This window comes from Babjeviella inositovora (assembly GCF_001661335.1).
Source record: "Babjeviella inositovora NRRL Y-12698 unplaced genomic scaffold BABINscaffold_7, whole genome shotgun sequence".
Taxonomy (NCBI): domain Eukaryota; kingdom Fungi; phylum Ascomycota; class Pichiomycetes; order Serinales; genus Babjeviella; species Babjeviella inositovora.
The window spans coordinates 195,943-215,610 of NW_017566844.1; the positions used below are offsets into that span (position 1 = coordinate 195,943).

Consider the following 19,668-nt stretch of genomic DNA (forward strand, 5'->3'; position numbering starts at 1 on the left):
AGTCACGTGTATGACAAAACTAGGTCAGGCCCTCGATATATCCAACATAGAGTACTACGTATTCTTTTTTTATAGAGCATAGATTAAGCCTACTATCCAGTGGTGGGGATTTGGGGACTGATGTAAAAGCACCAAGCGCAAGTTGATTGGGACGCTGGAAGACACTGGAGTATCGTAGTGCACACTTTAGTATGGCTATACTAGTGTGACTATCACCCGAAAAAGCTATGCTGTATATAGCCTGCGACAGGAGGCACGCCAGCTAAAACTGGGAGAACCCGATGCCGCTCGACTGGTAATGTGTGGCACCCCTCCGGGCATCCTCCTGCCATGATGTGGTTCATAAGATTACCCCCTCAGTTATTGGGTAATGACTTTGAGAATACTCTTTTTGTATTCTTGCTTAATGTAGAACACCGATGGCGGTGGATGTGGGAAGGTCTGTAAGGCCGGCGGTGGCGGCAAGGAAAACTCTTTCTTCATCCGGTAACTACCATCCAAAACCTCTTTCTCTTCGTCTTGGGAGTTTTCGTTGAAACCCGCAATCTCGTCATCGCGAGCCTCTGGTATCGTACCGGGCGCGCCCTGGTTTAACGTGCTTAGATTGATTTCGTACGCCAACTCGTTTGGTTCCCAGATGCCCAACTTTTTGGCCTGCTCTTCGTAGTAGTCACAGTAATACTTGATATGGTTCTTACCGATCAAATGTGACTTTCTCACACTCATAGAGTCGTGAGTAAGATATGCTAAAAGGGATTAGTATTCATCTTTCACAAACGGAGATTGTAATACGGTATAATGAACGTACATTTGCAGTAATCACAGTAGTATTTTGGCATGATCGTATAGGATATGGGATTATCCGTCTTAAATTCTCTCAGAAGACTGCTTTCCGGGGAATATTCTTGTAAACTGTCAGGTTGCAAGCGTGTCAATGTCCTTGTGATATGCAGTTGGAAAATATATGCCCAGGATAATCTACCTACAGGATATATCGTATGCGTGCAATTGGGGTCGCGAGTAATAGGCCAGGCATTCACAAAGGGGTCACTACCAGAATAAAAAACGCCGCTATACTCAGATATTTGAACTATGGCAGTATGTGACTTGACTTCTTACACAAGCAACCTCTTTTCACTGTTTGGGCGGACTCTTGCGTATTTCCGTTGTCCGTACCACCCCTACAGGCCTCCGAAGACGCAAAAGACGTGCGTACACCGTCCGTTTTCGCGCCTGTTGCCCAATGGAAAGAGTCTGAATCCGCCAGGGTTCCGTAACCAGCGGTTTACAATTCTCGACTCTCCAAATCCGAAAAACCTCCCCCTACGACGCTCGATGAACAGTGGCTAAAACGGTTGAATAGTATACGTTATCCGGTTTATTCTACTTTGTACCAAACAATCGACTATATACAAAGATGTTCTCTCAAGTTTTCAGACAATCCACCGTATGTACACCCGTATGCTGGTGTTCTCAAGCGTGCGCCTCTCTCCGTTAGTGAAGCCATCCGTGAACGATCCGAGAAAGCCGTTGGAAGAATCCTGTTAAACGTGTGCTCCAAAGAGGAGTCAATCTCCCGGAATGTACCCGTCATTTCGACATAAACCACCATCCCGAACAGTCCCTATTAAGATACCAAGCTTTCTACACCCAACATGTATCCCCCAATTCCAGTCACCACAAACTTACCAAAATGTCCACCTCTACCCACAGTAGGACGTTTCAAGGATTTTTCACGGCTTAATCTCTCTCCGCAAACCTGAGGCTACAATCTTTCCTCCGGAATCTGCGAGGCCACGATGAGATATCATTCCGCAGCTTTCTGTACCTATAAGCACATACTAACCCTTCTAGCGTGTTTTGGTTCAAACTAGAGCTTTCTCCGCCACCGTCTCCAGAGCCAACTTGGTGTCTGAATTGTACGTCAAGGAATTGAAGGCCTTCAAGCCAACCCCATTGACCGCCTCCCACTCCGAAGGCGCTGTCAAGCCATGGTCCACCCCAGTCGCCCCAAAGGCCCCGGCTGTTGAAGGTGCCAACGATGTCGCTGAATACGAAACTGCTGCTGTCGAAGTTGGTTCCGCTGAAGTCAAGGCCGCTTCTGCCGGTGCCGCTGAAACCTTGGAAGAGTTCTTCGTTTTGGAAGACCTCCCAGAAGAAGAACCACACCACTAAATTGTGCGTAGGGTCTAACTCACATCCCTTCCCCAACAATTAAAATTAACATACAAAAACTTTCAGTTTATTAAACGAAAGGAGTGTCGTGCTGGGATAGGAAACAGTGGGGTATCGTGTGCTATATAACTGCTCTTAGTTCGGCTCCGTGCTCTTATTTTCGCTGTGCCTTTTAGCCCACGCTCCTTTTATCTCCCCCCTCCTATATTTTCATACATCTGTTCTTTCGACATTTCACCGTAGGTGTAGGCAATCAAGTAAGCAGATTATATTTATCGCCCGAGTTAATCTAGAATACTGAGCCACAACCTTTCTCTTGGGTGAGTTTGTACGCGACTTTTGCACGTGACATCTTGCATGGTTTGTTTACAGTTTTCAAATTTCTATGGAAAGGTATTGGTGATTCCCCCATACACCAAAGCCCAACAATCCTTGTCTCAAAACCTCTCCATGCCTGTCACAGAAAACGATATCAAATCAGTGGCGAATGCTTCGCAGTTGATCAATGCCAATCTCCTGAATAAAGGGTTTCCTGAAAAGTTGCTCTTCAACTCTATTGACTGGGAATCCCTACTGGAAGGCCAGAAGGGTGGCAGTACCCGCAAGAGAAAGAAGCAGAATCCCGTTTCAGTGGGGGAGGATAATCCTTTCCTTGAAGAAAAAGTTGACTCACCAGAGCTCGCGGAAGATAGCCAGGATGACACCTTCGACCTCCAGATCACCAGGAGAATATACAACAACGACAAGAATGTGATTAACGTGATCCATTCCTTGCTACAGCAAATCGATGAAACTAAACACCAAAAAGAAGCCTTCCTCAAAGCTCTTAATGAACACGAGCAAGAGAAGAAAGAGATGAAGAACAGAATTGACCAGCTAAACCGGAAGATCGATCAACAAACAACAGATTTGGGGGAAGTTACGTGCCACACCAAATCCCAACAGACCACCATCAAGCGACTCGAGACCTTGCATAGCGCTACCTTGAAGGAGGTCAAACAGTTGAAAAACTTCAGCACCGCCTTGAAGGCCAAGTACGACAACGAGGTGAGGAGGAAGGACGTAGAGTTGACCACAATGCAAGACAAGTTACTAGACAGACGGTTGACTGCGTCACGAAATGCAAATATCGCCTCTTCACCGCTAACAGGGTCCGTGATCTACGGAAACAATCCGTCGTTGATCAATTTCAATTACGAGCAGCAGGTCCAGAGGCTGCACTCGGCTGATGGATCGCTGGATGATGGCCGCAGTACGTTTGTGAACGAGGAGTTTAAGAAGATGATGGTAGACTTGGCAAACTTGATTACCAACTTGCTCTCGGAAAATTCACAGTTCTTGAGGTTCAACAAATCGTTGAGCCGCTACTTCCAGGATGTGGACTTGCTAGTAACCAACAACCGGATTATTGACAAGTTACCGGATATCGCCACGTACTTGCAGGCAGACGAAGCTCTTGAGGCTGGACGCCGCCAGAAAGATCCTACAAAGACCTTAGACGAAATGATTGAGGAGATGGAGGAGTTCAAGACTGCTTCCGACTCGATAACTATCCGCCTACAAACTATATTTAACGAAAAGTTGGGCAATTTTGATAAAAACGACAAAGTATTGATGAATGAAGAAATCGAGAGCTTGAAGACGGAGTTGGAAAGTGTCACAAAGAACTGGAAAGCTGCTATGAGTACCATGGAGCGCTGGAGAAGCTACAAAGGAACGGAGTAGAAGTCTCATACTCTGGGAACTTCCTCTGAGGATTTAGTGTCGTCTCCCGGGATTACATTTGGCGACGGATTGTATCGGACATGTATCAGGCCGTCGTCGTGGTGCACAGCGTAAAGTACACTCTCTTCATCTTTGAAGTGTGGCTGAACGGGGGAGCTCCACCAAGAGCGCTTTTGTATAGCGAGAAAGTTCCAGCGGTTGGAAGGCTTAACAAATTTGACATTAAAAAATGCCATGAAGATGACCCCTGGGAGGGTGCATACCACAAAGAGCACAATAGAGGTTAGAGTCACCGCCCCTATTATCATCAAACGGTCTGATATTTCTCTCTTTTCACTCATACTTAATAAAAAAGATGATTGAGATTAGCTTTGTGTTCAATATAAAGTAGGCATCCATACAGTATTTATAGCAGAGTCGAAGGTTTGATTAGACGCCCAGTGAACCAGCCTCATTTTGCTATGGCAAAAGCATACATCCACATTGCATCATAAAATGTACGCGTTTACATTACATCACAAGTGAAATGTTGTATGCCGCGTGCTTAAGCTTCCGATTATAACTTAAGTCAAAAACTCAGATTTACTGTTGGTGTGTTGCCTTTGACTTGTCAGAGGGGTATCGATAATTTCTATTGCTCTTTCAACATAGTCAGGGAGCTGTCGTTGTCTAAGCAGACGGTGCTATGATAAAACAGCAGACTTGTGTTAGGTTGTAGGCAACAAGAATACGCATTAGAATTGGAGCATCGGCGGCATTGCAATGTGCTGACATAATCACTTAGTTGGAATGGAATCCTACACGGAATTTACGCTCGGTCAACAAGCCTGTAGAGGATTTAAAGATACTACCAAGGTTCCAAATTTGATCGCATTCGGTTATACCTGGGAAGACAAGAAATTGAGATGCCACCATCTAACCAGCGGTATAAGATACCTATCTCAGAGCGGAACTTAAAATCCCGCGCCGCTTCGAAACTAACACTCTGAGGCTTATGTGGCTCTTAACGGGGGTAGCGGAACGGCGTAGCATGCTCCAGTTAACGTGTGGCGCGGGGGAGACGCATGCATAAACGCGTGGGGGTACATGTCAAACTTATTCCTCTCGATAAAAGCAGGTTGTATAAGTATAGCCACCCCCCGCGGCTAGAGTTTTTCAAAATCAGCACTCGTTTTCTTCTATAGTTGTTCCAATTACGCGTCCAATCATTTGAGATTAAGCTTGCAAACTCATACGCTGGTAAGATTATCAAAACCACCCTGGGTCCTCTCAAAAATAACTATTATCAATGTCCAGCACTGAGGTCACGCTAGGAAGTGTAATATACACCGCGGTGAAGCCAATGTTCAAGATCTATTTGATCATGGGAGCCGGCTTCTTCCTAGCAAAGAAGCAAATCCTCACTGTGGAAACAAGCAAGAACATTTCGGATATCGTGATGACGCTTATCCTTCCATGCTTGATTTTCAATAAGGTCATCACCAGTATCACCACCTCCTCCATCAAAATCATCGGTATCATTTTCCTTCTAGGAACCGTGCTTTTCGCAATGGGTGGGCTCCTCAGCTATGCTGTTGCCAAAATTACCAGGTCACCTAAACGATGGATCGGCGGGTTACTTGCGGTTGGGTTCTTTCCCAACATTTCCGATTTGCCCATTGTGTACGTGCAGGCGTTAAACAACGGGGTGATTTTCTCACAAGAGGAGGTGGATAGGGGTGTGGCTTACATTTGCATTTTCTTTGCCGTTCAGATTTTCTACCAGTTTAACTTGGGTGGTTATCGGTTGGTTGAATATGATTTCAGAGATCAGATTAAGCAGAGGGACGAAGAAAACAAGCAAGAAAGCTCACGGCTAATCTCTAATGAGAAGAATGTAAACTTGTCTCCAACCGTTTCTGCCGAGAGCGAGGCGGCATCACACACTTCCTCCGAGGGATACAGCGAAAACTTTCAGCCACCAAGCGAGGTGCACCATGACATTTACGTTGAAAACGGGTACCCTGTTCCACAGTCGATCCAAGAGTCCCTCAATTTGGGGCGAGTGACTTCGGACCACACACCTTACGATGTGCAGTCCATGGCCAAACCGCTGAGTTCCAAGACCATTAAGAGCTGGCTCCGCTTGAGAAAGTTTGCCTTCTTGAGGCAAATTTTCGAAAACTTTTTGAAGCCAACGTCAATGTCGTTGATCATCAGCATCGTCATATCCATGATCCCGTGGGTTAGGGCGCTATTTATCCAGAACTCTATTTCGCTGGTTACATTACCAGCTGCCCCCGATGGCAATCCACCGTTGAGCTTCATCATGGATTTTACAGACTATGTTGGTGCATGCATTCCGTTTGGCCTTATAATCTTAGGTGCAACCATTTCTCGGTTGTCCGTCAGGTCGATTCCCAAAGGGTTCATGTGGACTGCCGTTTCCCTCTCACTCGTAAGATTGGTCATTTTACCTGTTTTCGGTGTTTTGATCAGTGAGAGATTGTACACTATCGGCTGGTTTAGCAACGACAGTAAGATGTTGAGATTCATATCCATAATTGCCTGGGGATTGCCAAACTCTACAAGCTTGGTGTACGTCACCGCGTTTTACACGTGTCTCGACTCGGAGGATCACTTACAGATGGACTGTTTAGCCGTGATGTTACTTGTGCAATACCCAATGATGGCGATAACGTTGCCAACACTAGTCAGTTTCATTATTAAACACCTTCTCAAGATATGAGAAAGCCGGGGGGTGTAACATTTGATCATTCAATGTGCATATGCGTTGTACATGAGCAAACATTCTTGCAGGGGATAAATCCCATAATAACCTCAAGAACTTATAGAGACACCAAATTGCTTTCAGAGACCGTAAGTAATGGCCCGCTCTACTACATAATATTATGAGTTACATATTGCATAAGCTATAAAGTGGGCTCTATATATTTAACTTGGCCCGGTGTCCTGGAAACATCTTTACGCGGGGAAATTTGTATGCGTGGGGGTGTACATGATAAGCGGTGGGGGAGGATTTTCGCCGTGGGGGTATACATACACATATTCATCTAACCTCGGTAGACGTTCCGAGTTGTGTCACTTTGATGAAGCGTGGTAGAAGCGTGGTAGAAGCTTTCATTGGATTATATGGAGTACTCCTCAGTCGAACCATGCTATCTCCTCCTTTTTTTCGCGGTTTCAACCATACAATGGTGCCGAGTGTGTACCACCTTTCCGTTGTGGTAGAGTGCGCCAGGGTCTAAGCTGCATGCATATCCCGTTGATACAGGAATTTTCACTATATATGCACACTTTCCTCAGACCAAAGAGACAGACAGCCGATGCGACCCTCACTCAATAATTTGCATGTATACCAATGTCCGAAGTCACTTTGAGCAGCGTCATATACACAGCGGTGAAACCGATGTTCGAAATCTACTTGCTCATGGGAACCGGCGTTATCCTAAGCAAGCGAAAAGTCCTTACGGTAGAGACATCCAAGAACCTCTCGGATGTCATTATCACAATCATCATCCCGTGTTTGATTTTCAACAAGATAATCACCAGTATTACCACCTCCTCTATCAAGACCATCGGGATCATTTTCTTCCTCGCGACCGTAATCGTCTCCACTGGGGGCCTTTTGAGCTTTCTTGTGGGTAAGGCTACCAAGTCTCTCAAAAGATGGACAGGGGGTCTATTTGCGGTAGGAATCTTCCCAAACATTGCTGACTTGCCTATCGTGTATGTGCAAGCGTTGAATAGCGGTGTTGTCTTCTCACAGAAGGAGGTTGACAGTGGAATTGCCTACATCTGTATTTTCTTTGCGGCATTTATCTTTTATCAATTCAACTTGGGTGGTTATCGCTTGGTTGAGCACGACTTCAGAGATCAGATTATGCCGAACGACGAAGAAAGAGATATGTCTCGGGACGAAAACTTGGAAATTTCGGTGTCATTAGAGAGCGAGAAGTTATCCCAGAAAGTCCTCAAAAGGAAGCATGGGAATTTAGAGCCAGAACTAGCCCATTTCACGGTTGAAAGATACTTTCATTGCCGGTTGAACGTTCGATCCATGTGAACTATGAAGTAAGCCAGCCTCCGTATGAGACCCAGCTTCAGACAAAGCCGAACGCTTTCAAGCACTGGTATGACCAAAGAGATTCTACATTCTTGAAACGGTTGTTTGAGAACTTCCTAATGCCAACATCAATCTCGTTGATAGCCAGCATCACCATATCCATGATTCCGTGGGTCCGAGCGCTATTTATCCAAAATTCCATCTCCCAGGTATCACTACCAGCTGCCCCCTATGGAAATCCAGCTTTGAGCTTTGTCATGGATTTTACGGGGTACGTGGGGGCGTGCATCCCTTTGGGTCTCATTGTCTTAGAGGGAACCATATCCCGGGTATCGATCACGTCCATACCGGAAGGGTTCTTGTGGACTGCCTTTTCACTCTCTCTTGTAAGATTGGTTATTTTACCAATTATTGGGATTTTGATTACAGGGTGGTTGTACAGCATTGGCCGGTTTGGCAGTGATGTCAAAATGTTGCGCTTTATCTGCATTCTTGCGTGGGGATTGCCAAACGCTATAAGCTTGGTTTTTATTACCGCGACTTACACAAACATCGATCCAGATGATCATTTGCAGTTAGATTGTCTGGCGGTGATGTTGATGATCCAGTACCCATTGATTGCGATAACTTTACCAACATTGGTGAGCTTTGTAATTATGCATCTTCTTAAAATGTGAGGGTATTACATAAATGCAGATCTCCTCCATGGCAATTTTGTTCGTAAGGTAATGCCCATTTTACCAACGGCTTAGCAAAAATGGATACCTCCAGCATTGAGGTATGAGTACCAGTTAATATTGCGAGTCAGTGATACCTCTGTTGCATCCATATATCCACAAACCATTCAGGCTATAGGATATTAACCTATAAAGCTCCTTTCCCCATCTATTCAACCTCTTCATCTGATTATCAACTAAGTTTTTTCTTGGACTGAGATTTTAATGTGCTGTGTTCATTTAGATACAGCCGGCTCAATCCTTAGTTATTGCTGGGGACTCATATGTTATATAGACGCAGACCTTGATGTTACGTTTTTGTAATATTTACACGGTTGCACACTATTAGAACTAAAGATCAACTGCTAAATCGTGTAGGGGGATGTAATCAGACGGGATAAACAAAACAGGTGTTGCTAACAGGAGTTTCAATAAGGAATGTTAGGAGCCACAGATCTTTGTTCATCACCCAAACTATATTCAATTTTTTTAGTCCTCTTACACATGAATCATTTCAGTAGTTGTTGTTTCTACAGAATAAGTACAGAGAGAATAACAGCATTGTGAGACAAAATATGACCGATAAATATAACACGCTGCATACTATCGTCAAGTTGATTCAAGTACTCCCAAAGTTAGGGACTGATACTTAGCCGGCATTGTCTCATGTAACAATCCACGCCAATCTCCGATAACAGCTAAAAACGCGCTCGCTAAAACGCACGCAGCTCTCCTTCGAGGCTCGCTTTCGTGTCCAATTGACATGCATGATTTAAGGTCACAAGGAGAAAACACACGATGTATATAAGCCCCAGCATAATAATACTGGGTACTTCCCCTTACACTCCTCCCCCATATACCGCATCATGAACCAGAGAGGATTGCTACCGCTCGCGTTCAACAACAACACCGGTAATGACCGTGTGAATTTGTCCACTGTGCCCCGGGAGAGGTCGGTGATTGACGAAAACGCCCGAAGCTTCTTCCACACCCGTGGAAGCACCCAAGACAACGCCTTGAAGCGAAAGCGGATGGAGGGAAACAGTTCTGCCTTTAGCAGTGACAATTCATTCCATTCCCAGAAGTACCAGAAGCCCGCGAAGCGGAAGCAGGATACCACGGGATTCAGTATGAGTTCCAGCGACACGTTTACCAGAGACTTTGATGAAAACGAAGACGATCTATTGGCCCAACAACCCCCGCCTTCTTCTCCCCCACGGTATGTCGACGATTTCAGCGACGACTTCATGGACGAAACTTTTGTGGTTGAGGATCCCATGGCTGTGGACGACGCGTTTTTGAGCCAGCAGACGGTGGTTCCCACCTCTGAGCACGATGGAGTGACACAGTATCCCTTCAAAGCCATTTCTTCGGACGATAACTCCGTTTCAATGGATTGGGATCGCTTTGGTGGCGTCAAGATCAAGCACAGGCACTTTCAATCGTCCGAGCCGGACATCTTCAGCCAGAGCATACACACAAAGAAGAATCCCCTAGAGGTGGCAAGAGAGCTTATTGATAACACACTATTCGCAGGTAGCAAGCAGTTGAACTTTAACTTTGACTCGCTCGGTTTGACGGAAATCCCGGATAACATTGCCGACGTAGGGGCCGTGGTGGAGGGAACCGAGGTGCAGCTCCACTTTCCTAAAAACCGCTTGCGGACGGTTAACTCAAAGCTATTCAAAGCTGGAAAACACTTGAAAGTGCTTAGTTTGCGCTCCAACTTGCTCTACGAAATTCCCGGGAACATCAGCAAGCTCACCGGCTTGACCTACCTCTCGCTCATCCACAACAAATTGTCCTTCCTTCCGCACAACATTTTGCATTTGAACAACTTGGACACGTTCACCGTCAGACCCAACTACAAGCTTCTCCCTGTACCGGAGTATGCCATTGCCATCACCCATGTCCTGCCCGATTCAGTGCTTCCGCACAAGCGTCGTCAGTACGTCACGCAGTTGCACTGGAATACATTTTCCCGGGCCTCATCCTCGTTGTCCGCGTTGATGGCGAGCACTGAGGTCGAGGGGTTTCGGTCAATGGTTCCCAAGCTTTCAGAGCTTGCATTGAGGTCCATGGTGAAGTACATGCCCATGAAGCGAGAGTTTGAGCAGTGGCACTCTGGGCTAGGCAGAACGCTTGAGAACAGGGTTGTGAAGGCCTATGCCACTGCCTTTGATGGGGCAACATGTGGGGAATGTGAGAAGTTGACAATTGAGCCCGTTGCGGAGGTGATGGAATGGTGGGAAATCTTGGAACAGGCGGATATTCCTATCAAGCGTAAGTTTTGCAGTGGGGCGTGTGCTGTAAACTTCCAAACTCGGGTTATCAACCCCAACTTAGCGACTTGATTGGGTGAATTTGATTATATTCTGTTTTTGCATCACCAGTAGACTTTCTATTGGTTTATTTTGTCTTCACTAATTGATATACATAGGATACCTTTTTCCACGTAGGGGGTTTAGTAATATAAGTTGACGTCATTGCCAGCACACGGTTTAAGTTATACCGATTCCGGAGATGGTAGACCAAGTCAGAATGGACTAAGCGAGGAGGGCCAACGGAACAATCCCCAGGGATTAACGGTATCATTGACCTACCTCTTATACTCTACTTTGACTGAGGAAAAGTTGCACGTGGGATGGCTTAGGGGCAACTATTGAGAAAGCTGTTGAGACTTGTAACCACCTTTACCGATAATTAGTTATAACCAGCAAGATCGATTTATTATTACGTGTGTTGATACTACATCAGCTTTACGTAGTTACCGGGAAAACTCCCTCGCTGGCCCTGAAGTTCACCAGTCCACCATTCCCCCGACCTGTCCAAAATTTTTATCACATCACCCACCTTAAGAGAGATGTCGCTTGGCTCTATTGCCCTGAAGGAGTAAACAGCCACACAATACTCTTCCAGACTGGCTGGCGATTCAGCTTTTACTGGCATACCACAAAAAGGACTACGAGGACTGATACCCGCTAAATCGTTCAAAAATGTTTCGTGAAAGTTCACAATTGAAAGGTTTTTGATAATATCATTGGCTCCAGCATACTTGAATTCATGGTACATGACCAAATTCGCATAACTTTCATCGCCTAGTAGCTCTTCCATGTCAATGTTGAAATCGTCCTTAATCGAGTGGAGGTTGGTGTTAATCTGGTAAACGATTGTCAACTGGAGAAAGTACGTCACGGTAAAGATGGGCGCAATGAATTGCTTCACAAGCTCAAAAAAAATGGGTAATTCCTTCTTCAACATGTTATTCACGTTTTCGTACTTGCTCTGGGAAACCTCCATTTTGCGCTCGTTACTGATCATGGACTGGTGCTGTTTGGTGCTTAACTCCTTTTTTTTCTTCACCGATTCGTGGTAGTTGGTGTAGCGGTCCAAATCCACCAAGAAATTGTTCCTCGCCTGGGTGTATTTCTTGATGGGCTTTATCAACGCAAGACACTTCTGGATAGACAACTGTACCTGTCCGACCCATGCTTCAAGCTCCTGAGCGAGCTTCGGTTCCATGTGGCTTACCCCGTCTATATACCTGTCAGCCGACGCGAATAACTGGTACAGCTCGTCCGGTATTGGAGATCTTGGGTGCGCCTCCGAAACACGGCCCAAGTCTGAACTAAACACCTGCTTAAACTGCTGACCGATGGCAACAGAGGATGTCAGGAGAGCTTGGATGCTCTCGCTGTACTTAAGGGTGGTTTTCTCCAAGCACACCAATCTCCGCTCGAGCTCAGTCAACTGCGCCTGATAGTAGTCGTAGTCATCGTCGACCGTGTGGATCCCCACATTCGCACGGTGTCTGACAATCTGCGGGGCCTAAATGTTGTCAGTATGCCTTGTGACGTGCATACGCAAGTACTTACCCTCACCACTGTCCGCTTGACGTCTGCCCACTTGAAGTTAAGGCTCTCCGGCCGGATAGGTGGAAGGCTTATCTTGTTAATCATTGGGTGATTAAGCTAGGAATGTGGATTGGGGCTTGAATAATTTGCTGGAATTGTGCATTTATAGTCAGCATCTGCAGCCCCATGTCACAAACGCATGATGCAGCTGCCAACTAGGTTGTGAGACCATAACATTTGGAAGGACCCAGATTAATCAAAGGAAGCACATTCTTAGTAAAATTGCAATATTAGTGTTTACAAGAATAGGGTATAAACAGGATAGATTTATCGGATAAAACCATAACTCGTAAAAGAGTGCTACTGTGTCCGGACGGCCCCAAATCGAATGTTGGACAACCTTTACAAAAGTATCTGGGCATATCATAAATATCTTTAAGATTTGATAATATTCCAGACGATAAACAATCAAAGAGAATTTGAGTCGGTTAGGAATAAAATCGAAAAATATTATGACGCAGTTTCTGTACCAACTCGTATAATATTGTAGTTGTGTGTGCAGACAGACCAACGCCATCGAATAGCCGTAAAACATTGGACTGGATTACTCACACAAGATGAATCCCGAAATAAAATCTTTATAACCTTATAAGGACTTAGGCATAGGTGTTTGAAGGCTAATTTAGCCCACAGTATAGGGTAGGCTGCTCATGCATTATGGATGCCCGTGGTCGTATCCCGGCCATGCCACAATCTTCAGCTTCACATCATGGTCGCTGAAGTCGTTATCACTAATTATCTCCTCCACCTTGGCCGAGTTAGCATGGTCCATCAACTGCTTTTCTAGCTCCACCATGCGGTTGTTGAACAAGTCTTGAAGGGTGTCTACCAACTGCTTCCCCAAGGCTTCATCCACTGGCTGGTTCTGCTCCATGACCTTGAGCAAGAGCTTAATCGACTTTAAGCTCTGGAAGTACTCCTGCTGTTCCGTCTCACTCAGGATGAGCTTCTCCTTCTGCTCAGCCGAAGGGTTGAGGAGAAGCGACGCTGCGTAGTACACCATCACGTAGATGTGCACTGGCACGTACTTTAGTGCTGTCAGAATGTCTTTGTCACCGCACACGGTGTTAATGACTAGCTTAGCCGAAGAAAGAGAAATATGTTCGCCGAGCTCGGACGCGGTTTCTTTGCTGATACCCGAATTGAAGCCTATGAGCATGTCCTCTTCGTCATCCGAATCATCCGCCTTGAGCAAAGTGTCGGGGTTTGGACTCGTCTCCTCTTGGAAGTCGGGCGAATTGATGTACATCTTGGCAAAATGGTAGTACAACAACGTGGACTTGGACGACCACACATGGCCAGAGGAATTTGATTTGAGATCAACCGTCCACTTGACCATCCATGCGTCAAGGTCTAAATTGGAGCGCGCGGGAAAGCCAAACTTTGCGGGGTCGAGGAGATGGTTCCAGGAAGTGCGACCCTTCTTGGTGAAGATGGAATGGATCGCTTGGTTGTATTCCACTTGAGAGACCAAGCGAAGGTCGAAGTACGCATCACTCGCCTCGACTCTTGTGTTTTCCGTCGTGTTTTCTTCTATCTGGGTCTCCGTACTGCTGAGTAAGAGATTCTGGCTGCCCATCAAGGTCAAATCGTTTGAGTCGATTAATGGCTGTTTGTGGGTCATCAAGCTCTGGTGGCCGTCCAAGATGTAGAGCAAGTACCACAACTTAAGCTTGTCTTTCTTGGTGATCCGTGCCCCGTTCAGGCGCTTTCCCGGGAGAATTTTTGAGATCCCGGGAAAAGACGTGCCTCCGTCTGTCGTGTTCACATTGAGCTCCATGAGGTTCGCCAATTGCAACGCAATTCCGACAAACATCCGCTTCTGCGAGAGCCAAAAGCTCGATAAACACAACGCGAGAATCGTGTCAAAGATGTTCACCTCCAGCGTGGGCATCTCGTACATTAAGCGGCCAGCTAATATTTCAAGCTTTGCGAGCAATCCGCAGGAACGGGAGGACAAGCTCGGGTGGTGGATCGATGCAATGTAGCAGATTGAGACAATGAGCAACGGACAGCTGTCCCAGGTATCTAGGATTGCCGTACGGCCGGCATAATTACGGATTTGGAAACCGAAAAGCTGGGGGGTAATGTGTTTATCAAAGAAGGTGAAGAGCTCTTGGGCCTCCAGAAGCTTGAGCAACCCCGGTTCGAGGTCTACGTCAGCCTTTATCGCGTTTCCATTAGAGATTTTGCGTTTTTTCTTGTTCATGGCCGAGAACTTGGAGAAAAGCGTATCGATACTGGCTTCCTCCTCTTCTGTGAGGGTGGGCTGGGGCTCGAGTCGGCGTTTGGGAGACAAACGTGGCTGGTCAACTGTCTCTAACGAGATCCGCTGCTGCTCTGCCTGGAACAGAGCCATCTGTTGCTGTTGTAACCGGATGATACCAACCAAGTCGTCGATTTTGTCGTTAAACGTGTCCAACTTTCGTTCAACTTCGTGTTTCCATACATCGGAGTCGTACGCGGGCACCCTCTGGGATGGAAGGGCATGTTGGAGGGAATTTGGGAGAGAGTTTGGGAGAGGTGTTGGATGGGGGGTTGTAAGAGGGACTGGGATGTGAGGGAGGTGATTTTGGATGGAATGATTTCGAGAAGAAGGAAGGGAGGAATTTCGGCTGGGGGGAAGGGAGATCAGATTTGGCTGGACCTGGTTCGATTTCAAGCCCGGATTCTGCTGAGTGGGAATCAGAACCAGATTTCGCTGAGTGGGAATCAGAATCAGGTTTTGGTTGGACATCAAGACCAGGCTTGGCTGGCCTTGCATCTGCACTGGCGTTGGTGTTTTGACCGGTGGCAGAAGTGTGCTCGGGAAATGAAACGTATGAGGGAGCAGCGGTAGACTCAAGTTACTGATCAGCGGGAGGTTCACGCCATGGCTGTCTGAGATGGGGCCGTCAAACGAGCATTCGAGCTTGTTCTTAAGACATCTCTCACATGGAAGCGTATCTGCATAGACACACTTAACCTTTGACTTTTTGCAGTGTTGACATGGCTTGGTCCGGCGTTCGGGGATTTTCTTCGACATGTCAAGGACCATGGAATGAGTCTGTGCCCTTAAGAGTGGAGATGTCTGTGCCTCTGAGCGGATTCTATAGCTGCCAGACAGTCAACTTTTTTTTCTTTCACAATAACAGTGGGTGTAATTTTTAAGTATGTAAACTCGATTCTGGAGTTTTATCAGGCCTGGGATCAGGTACAAGCTTTTGCGATTGGCAACTTGACTGAAAAGAATTTGGCTTGCAGCGGTTTTCCGTATTTGGACGATCGGAATAAATTTCTGCCACGAGGCAGGCGCCCGGGGTAGTCATCGAGGGGTACGTGATACCGTGTGGAGGACAAATAAGTATAGGTTCAGATAAGTATAAATTTATTGAAGAATAGTTGGTAGAGGATTCACCGTCGACGTCACTTGATAGGGGTAAAAAAAAGCCCAAAGTTTTATAGTGTATTCGGGATAACGTGATGTACAGTGCTCAGCTTATCTTTGGCTGCCGCGTGCCTAACCAACAGTAGTCATTGATCGTGTTGCTACAATCTATGGATGAACCTAATATAACTTAAATTAACTTTCATTCAAATAAGCACCTCGAAACTACCGGAGTGTCACCGAGATGGGTTGAACACTATTATCTCAAATATCCGAAACCATGAATCGTATCACTGGTTAAAATAAACTACAAGAGGTCCGCTACTGAAACAGGGATTAGCTTGCCTCCCTGGACACACATTCTAAATTTACTACATACTATTCGAGATGTCAGATGTAAGACTTTCTATACAGAGATAATGCGGTTAACCCATCCTCACCACCGCTTTTTAGATAATATACAGGCACCACGGGAGGTGCAACGCTTCAAACCAGAGCATCACTAGGTATTCGGTTTCGACCCGTCACCCCGGACGGGGGAATCGTTCACCTCTAATTAAGGATTAGTCACCAAGATCACAGAGTCGCCTCTGACAAAGATCATTTCGGATTTCTTGGACACGCTTCTGGTATTGGCTTCATTGTCTTTAACCTCAAAAATCGTTTCGGTGGCGTCACTCAACACCATGTTGCAGTGCGAATCGTAGGCTTGCAACTTGCCCACCATTTCTCTAGCACCTCTCAACTTAATGTACACCTGTTCATCCAAGTTCAACTTGATGAGGTCGAGCGGTTCGGCAGAATAGTCTGATTCGGACATGGTATGATAGATGGATGGTGACAAAAGTGAAGCGGAATATGCCAAGCGTTACTTTCTTTATCGGAGTAGAAGGTGAGTTTAGAAGTGACAATGGTGCAGGCACGACCAAGTATTGTGTATAGGAGAGCTGAAATTGAATGCAATTAGGGGATGAATTGTTTAAAAAGAATCTAGAAAATTCAATTTAAGGTAAGAAGAGAGATAGTAATAGGATTTGAGAAAATACGCATAATCAAGGTGAAAAACGCCATGTTTATGATTCGCTTGTATCGTGGAGTCTTGTGCTGGAAGTGTTTTGTATGTACTACATCACAAGCCCTTTCTCTTCCAAGTTTCATTCTGGTTCCTAAACCGACAGAAATTATTGATAATCTCTATATACATATATCCTAAATGAACCGCGGCATTCTCAGATTCTTCTAAGTTCATTTGGGTTCTATTTATCCCGGTAACCTACCCTAGTTCTTTCATTATACTATACAAAACGGCGACAGACCGTAGCTCCCAGCTTACCGTAGACAAATATCCTTTAATAACGATACAAAACGTGAGCGGTTTCACTTGCGACACTACCCTTTTTGTTTCTGCCCAAATCCCTTACTCATCTTCGTTCCACACGTTGGCCGTTTTTTCAAACCGCTCCACCATCTTCTGCCACTTCTCCTTAAGATCCATGGTATTAACCTGCATTTCCTTGATCTCTTGGGTGATCCACTTGTTTGTGAGTTTGCTTTCGCTGGTCGACACATCTGTTTTGATCTTGGTGAAACGGTAGCGGGCCTCGGCCTCATTCTCAGTTTCCATCGCTGTATCCTCATCCTCTGGGGCTTCTGGGGTCCTGTCCTTCTCACCTACTTTCGTCGCATTCTTCAAGATATCCTCTCGGGAAAGGAACCCAACATCCAGGAACAACTCCTTCACCTCCAGCTCAGATAATTCACAGCTTTCCTTCTGAAACTGCTTGATAGCAACGTCTTTTTTAATAATCTCGCCCTTCAAGAGCTTATTTTGTCTAATCGCCTCCCGTAAACGGTCAGTATGCTGCTTCTGTGCGTCGTTGATTGCGTCCTGCTGCTCAATCTTCTTTTGGAGCTCCGCCTTCTGGTACTGGTTGTTGATATACTCCAACCGTGAGTGCTGCAAATGGGTGTAGTATAGCTGCGAAAGGTGGTCGTACTTTTCCTGTAACGCCGTGAGCTCCTCTACCGTGTGGCCGGCAAAGTTGCCGTCGAGCAAATCATTCGTAAGCTGATAGAGCTGGTTTCGCGTCTCGAAGTACGAGTTGGATGACGGATCGTACTGGTCGATCTTGACGTCAAATGCCAAAGCGATTGTTTGGGACTTTGACATGGGATGTAATCTAATTGGTAAGATGGAGCTGTGAAGATATTTTTTCACATCTAGAAACCTGAAATTTCTGGTCGGATGGAGTACGGGTCAGATACAGGATATACATGCGGGCAAGGCAAATCATCTGTAGACAGGGGCTTTTTTTAACAAATTACTCAATAATAAATCTTTAGTCATATAGCATTGGATAGATAGTTAGAGCTTAACCAGACACCCGGAAGAGTTGAGATTTACGATTTGCAGGCTTCTACATGTGTTACCGTGCATTGTCGTTACCTGCTCGAACACAGCTCTTTTTGTAAACCATAGAGATTAGTTTCTTAAAGCGTATAGTGGTCTACCAGGTCTTAGAATTCACTGGCATTAATCTCAGCTGAGGCTTTTTTTTTTGGACCCGATCGTTGGCACTCAAGCAAATTCTCACCCAGGATTTCAATCAATGAAAATGCATTTAATCACCTATGCAGATATACCAAGTGCACAAGTGTGTAATTAGTTTCGAAATTTGGCACTGCCCGTGGTACAAGCATTAGCTTGAACCTACCTCAGACACCAAGCCCCCTACATTTTGCATTACCCTATTAAATTGAAACTCTGATTTTTCACCGATGGGCTCAATACCCCCAAATACCTCGTCCTTGTAAAATAAATGACCCGTTAACCGTAGCAGAAACTCTCGTCACCGGTCTATAGGTTCGCGAACATTACGTCGGATATGGCCCGCCGCTCTGCTGCTGCCCTGAAAAATTTAGGCCGCTATGATAGAATCAACTTATCTTGATTGAACTCCACACCACCTCACCACGTCATGTTGTCCGCCACGTTGTCCACCACCAGAGCCGTCGTTGCCATGCCTATGCGCACCGCTGCGTTTTCCACCACCACAACCGGGCTCAGAAGAATTCGCGCGGACGTTCCGTTGAAGGAGCCGATCGTGCCGACTATAAAGAACGTGAGGGTGCGCGAGGACCACCCGTTGTGGCAGTTCTTTTCGGAAAAAAAGTTTATCAGAACCGATGAAGACGTTCAGTCAACCTTGGGTCGCCCGTGGACGGTGCCCGAGTTGCGTCGCAAGTCTTTCGACGACCTCCACTCGCTCTGGTACATCTGCCTCAGGGAGAGAAACGTGTTGGCGCGTGAAATCCAGATCGGGAGAGCTGACGGCCACTCTTACAACCACTTGATCTCCCAGTCCGACAAAATCAGAGAGTCCATGTGGAAGATCAGACATGTGTTGAGCGAGCGCCATCATGCTTTCGAGGCTGGTAAGGAAGGCTTTGCAGCCGAGCAGGACGTGTACCTCGCTGAATTTTCTGCTGAATACGTACAGAGTGCCTCCCAGAACCTCGAGGCCGAGACTAAATTGGCCAGATTGCAGACCGCGTTGTTCGGGATCAAGACCGACCTCGATGAGGTGGACATTGATAGAGACCTCTCGGACGGCTTTGTCGCCGGGATTAAGTACGTGGGTGGCTTGAAGGCTGCTAAGTACGCTAAGGAGGTGTCTGAGGAGTTACAACAGCAGTTGCCGTTGC

At 46.1% G+C, this 19,668-nt stretch overlaps 11 protein-coding genes across 11 annotated transcripts; 6 read left to right on the forward strand and 5 right to left on the reverse strand.

Moving 5' to 3' along the window:
• Window positions 1-5: 5 nt before the first annotated feature.
• On the reverse strand, window positions 6-1,219 carry BABINDRAFT_50070 (uncharacterized protein). The gene is made up of 2 exons (XM_019132151.1): window positions 809-1,219; window positions 6-746 (listed from the first exon to the last, which is right to left on the reverse strand). Exons 1-2 carry the CDS (start codon window positions 837-839, stop codon window positions 361-363), a joined length of 417 nt encoding a protein of 138 aa, XP_018984722.1. The 5' UTR covers window positions 840-1,219; the 3' UTR covers window positions 6-360.
• Window positions 1,050-2,375, forward strand: ATP14 (F1F0 ATP synthase subunit h). Its single transcript, XM_019129015.1, has 2 exons — window positions 1,050-1,447; window positions 1,855-2,375. The coding sequence occupies exons 1-2, from the start codon at window positions 1,418-1,420 to the stop codon at window positions 2,173-2,175; spliced, it is 351 nt and encodes a 116-aa protein (XP_018984723.1). The 5' UTR covers window positions 1,050-1,417; the 3' UTR covers window positions 2,176-2,375.
• Window positions 2,376-2,605: 230 nt separating this feature from the next.
• Window positions 2,606-4,316, forward strand: BABINDRAFT_161801 (uncharacterized protein). Its single transcript, XM_019129016.1, has one exon. It carries the CDS (start codon window positions 2,626-2,628, stop codon window positions 3,898-3,900), a length of 1,275 nt encoding a protein of 424 aa, XP_018984724.1. The 5' UTR covers window positions 2,606-2,625; the 3' UTR covers window positions 3,901-4,316.
• Window positions 4,317-4,915: 599 nt separating this feature from the next.
• Window positions 4,916-6,927, forward strand: BABINDRAFT_161802 (uncharacterized protein). Its single transcript, XM_019129017.1, has one exon. It carries the CDS (start codon window positions 5,189-5,191, stop codon window positions 6,626-6,628), a length of 1,440 nt encoding a protein of 479 aa, XP_018984725.1. The 5' UTR covers window positions 4,916-5,188; the 3' UTR covers window positions 6,629-6,927.
• Window positions 6,928-7,261: 334 nt separating this feature from the next.
• BABINDRAFT_167263 (uncharacterized protein) lies at window positions 7,262-7,966 on the forward strand (the record flags this gene model as incomplete). The annotated part of the gene is made up of 1 exon (XM_019130497.1): window positions 7,262-7,966. One exon carries the CDS (start codon window positions 7,262-7,264, stop codon window positions 7,964-7,966), a length of 705 nt encoding a protein of 234 aa, XP_018984726.1.
• A 1,488-nt stretch (window positions 7,967-9,454) lies between these two features.
• BABINDRAFT_161803 (uncharacterized protein) lies at window positions 9,455-11,164 on the forward strand. Its single transcript, XM_019129018.1, has one exon. The coding sequence runs from the start codon at window positions 9,549-9,551 to the stop codon at window positions 11,034-11,036; it is 1,488 nt and encodes a 495-aa protein (XP_018984727.1). The 5' UTR covers window positions 9,455-9,548; the 3' UTR covers window positions 11,037-11,164.
• A 266-nt stretch (window positions 11,165-11,430) lies between these two features.
• Window positions 11,431-12,641, reverse strand: BABINDRAFT_167265 (BAR and SH3 domains-containing protein; the record flags this gene model as incomplete). Its single annotated transcript, XM_019130498.1, has 2 exons — window positions 11,431-12,510; window positions 12,558-12,641. The coding sequence occupies 2 exons, from the start codon at window positions 12,639-12,641 to the stop codon at window positions 11,431-11,433; spliced, it is 1,164 nt and encodes a 387-aa protein (XP_018984728.1).
• Window positions 12,642-12,844: 203 nt separating this feature from the next.
• On the reverse strand, window positions 12,845-16,021 carry ZCF30 (Zcf30p). The gene has a single exon (XM_019129019.1). The coding sequence runs from the start codon at window positions 15,619-15,621 to the stop codon at window positions 13,252-13,254; it is 2,370 nt and encodes a 789-aa protein (XP_018984729.1). The 5' UTR covers window positions 15,622-16,021; the 3' UTR covers window positions 12,845-13,251.
• Window positions 16,022-16,392: 371 nt separating this feature from the next.
• On the reverse strand, window positions 16,393-16,832 carry SMX4 (U4/U6-U5 snRNP complex subunit). Its single transcript, XM_019129020.1, has one exon. The coding sequence runs from the start codon at window positions 16,781-16,783 to the stop codon at window positions 16,520-16,522; it is 264 nt and encodes an 87-aa protein (XP_018984730.1). The 5' UTR covers window positions 16,784-16,832; the 3' UTR covers window positions 16,393-16,519.
• Window positions 16,833-17,110: 278 nt separating this feature from the next.
• Window positions 17,111-18,257, reverse strand: BABINDRAFT_13745 (uncharacterized protein; the record flags this gene model as incomplete). Its single annotated transcript, XM_019127107.1, has 2 exons — window positions 17,111-18,143; window positions 18,238-18,257. The coding sequence occupies 2 exons, from the start codon at window positions 18,255-18,257 to the stop codon at window positions 17,381-17,383; spliced, it is 783 nt and encodes a 260-aa protein (XP_018984731.1). The 3' UTR covers window positions 17,111-17,380.
• Window positions 18,258-19,043: 786 nt separating this feature from the next.
• On the forward strand, window positions 19,044-19,628 carry BABINDRAFT_22351 (mitochondrial 54S ribosomal protein uL29m; the record flags this gene model as incomplete). The annotated part of the gene is made up of 1 exon (XM_019131283.1): window positions 19,044-19,628. A coding segment is annotated over one exon (585 nt), but the record flags the coding sequence as incomplete, so codon positions are not given.
• Window positions 19,629-19,668: the final 40 nt, after the last annotated feature.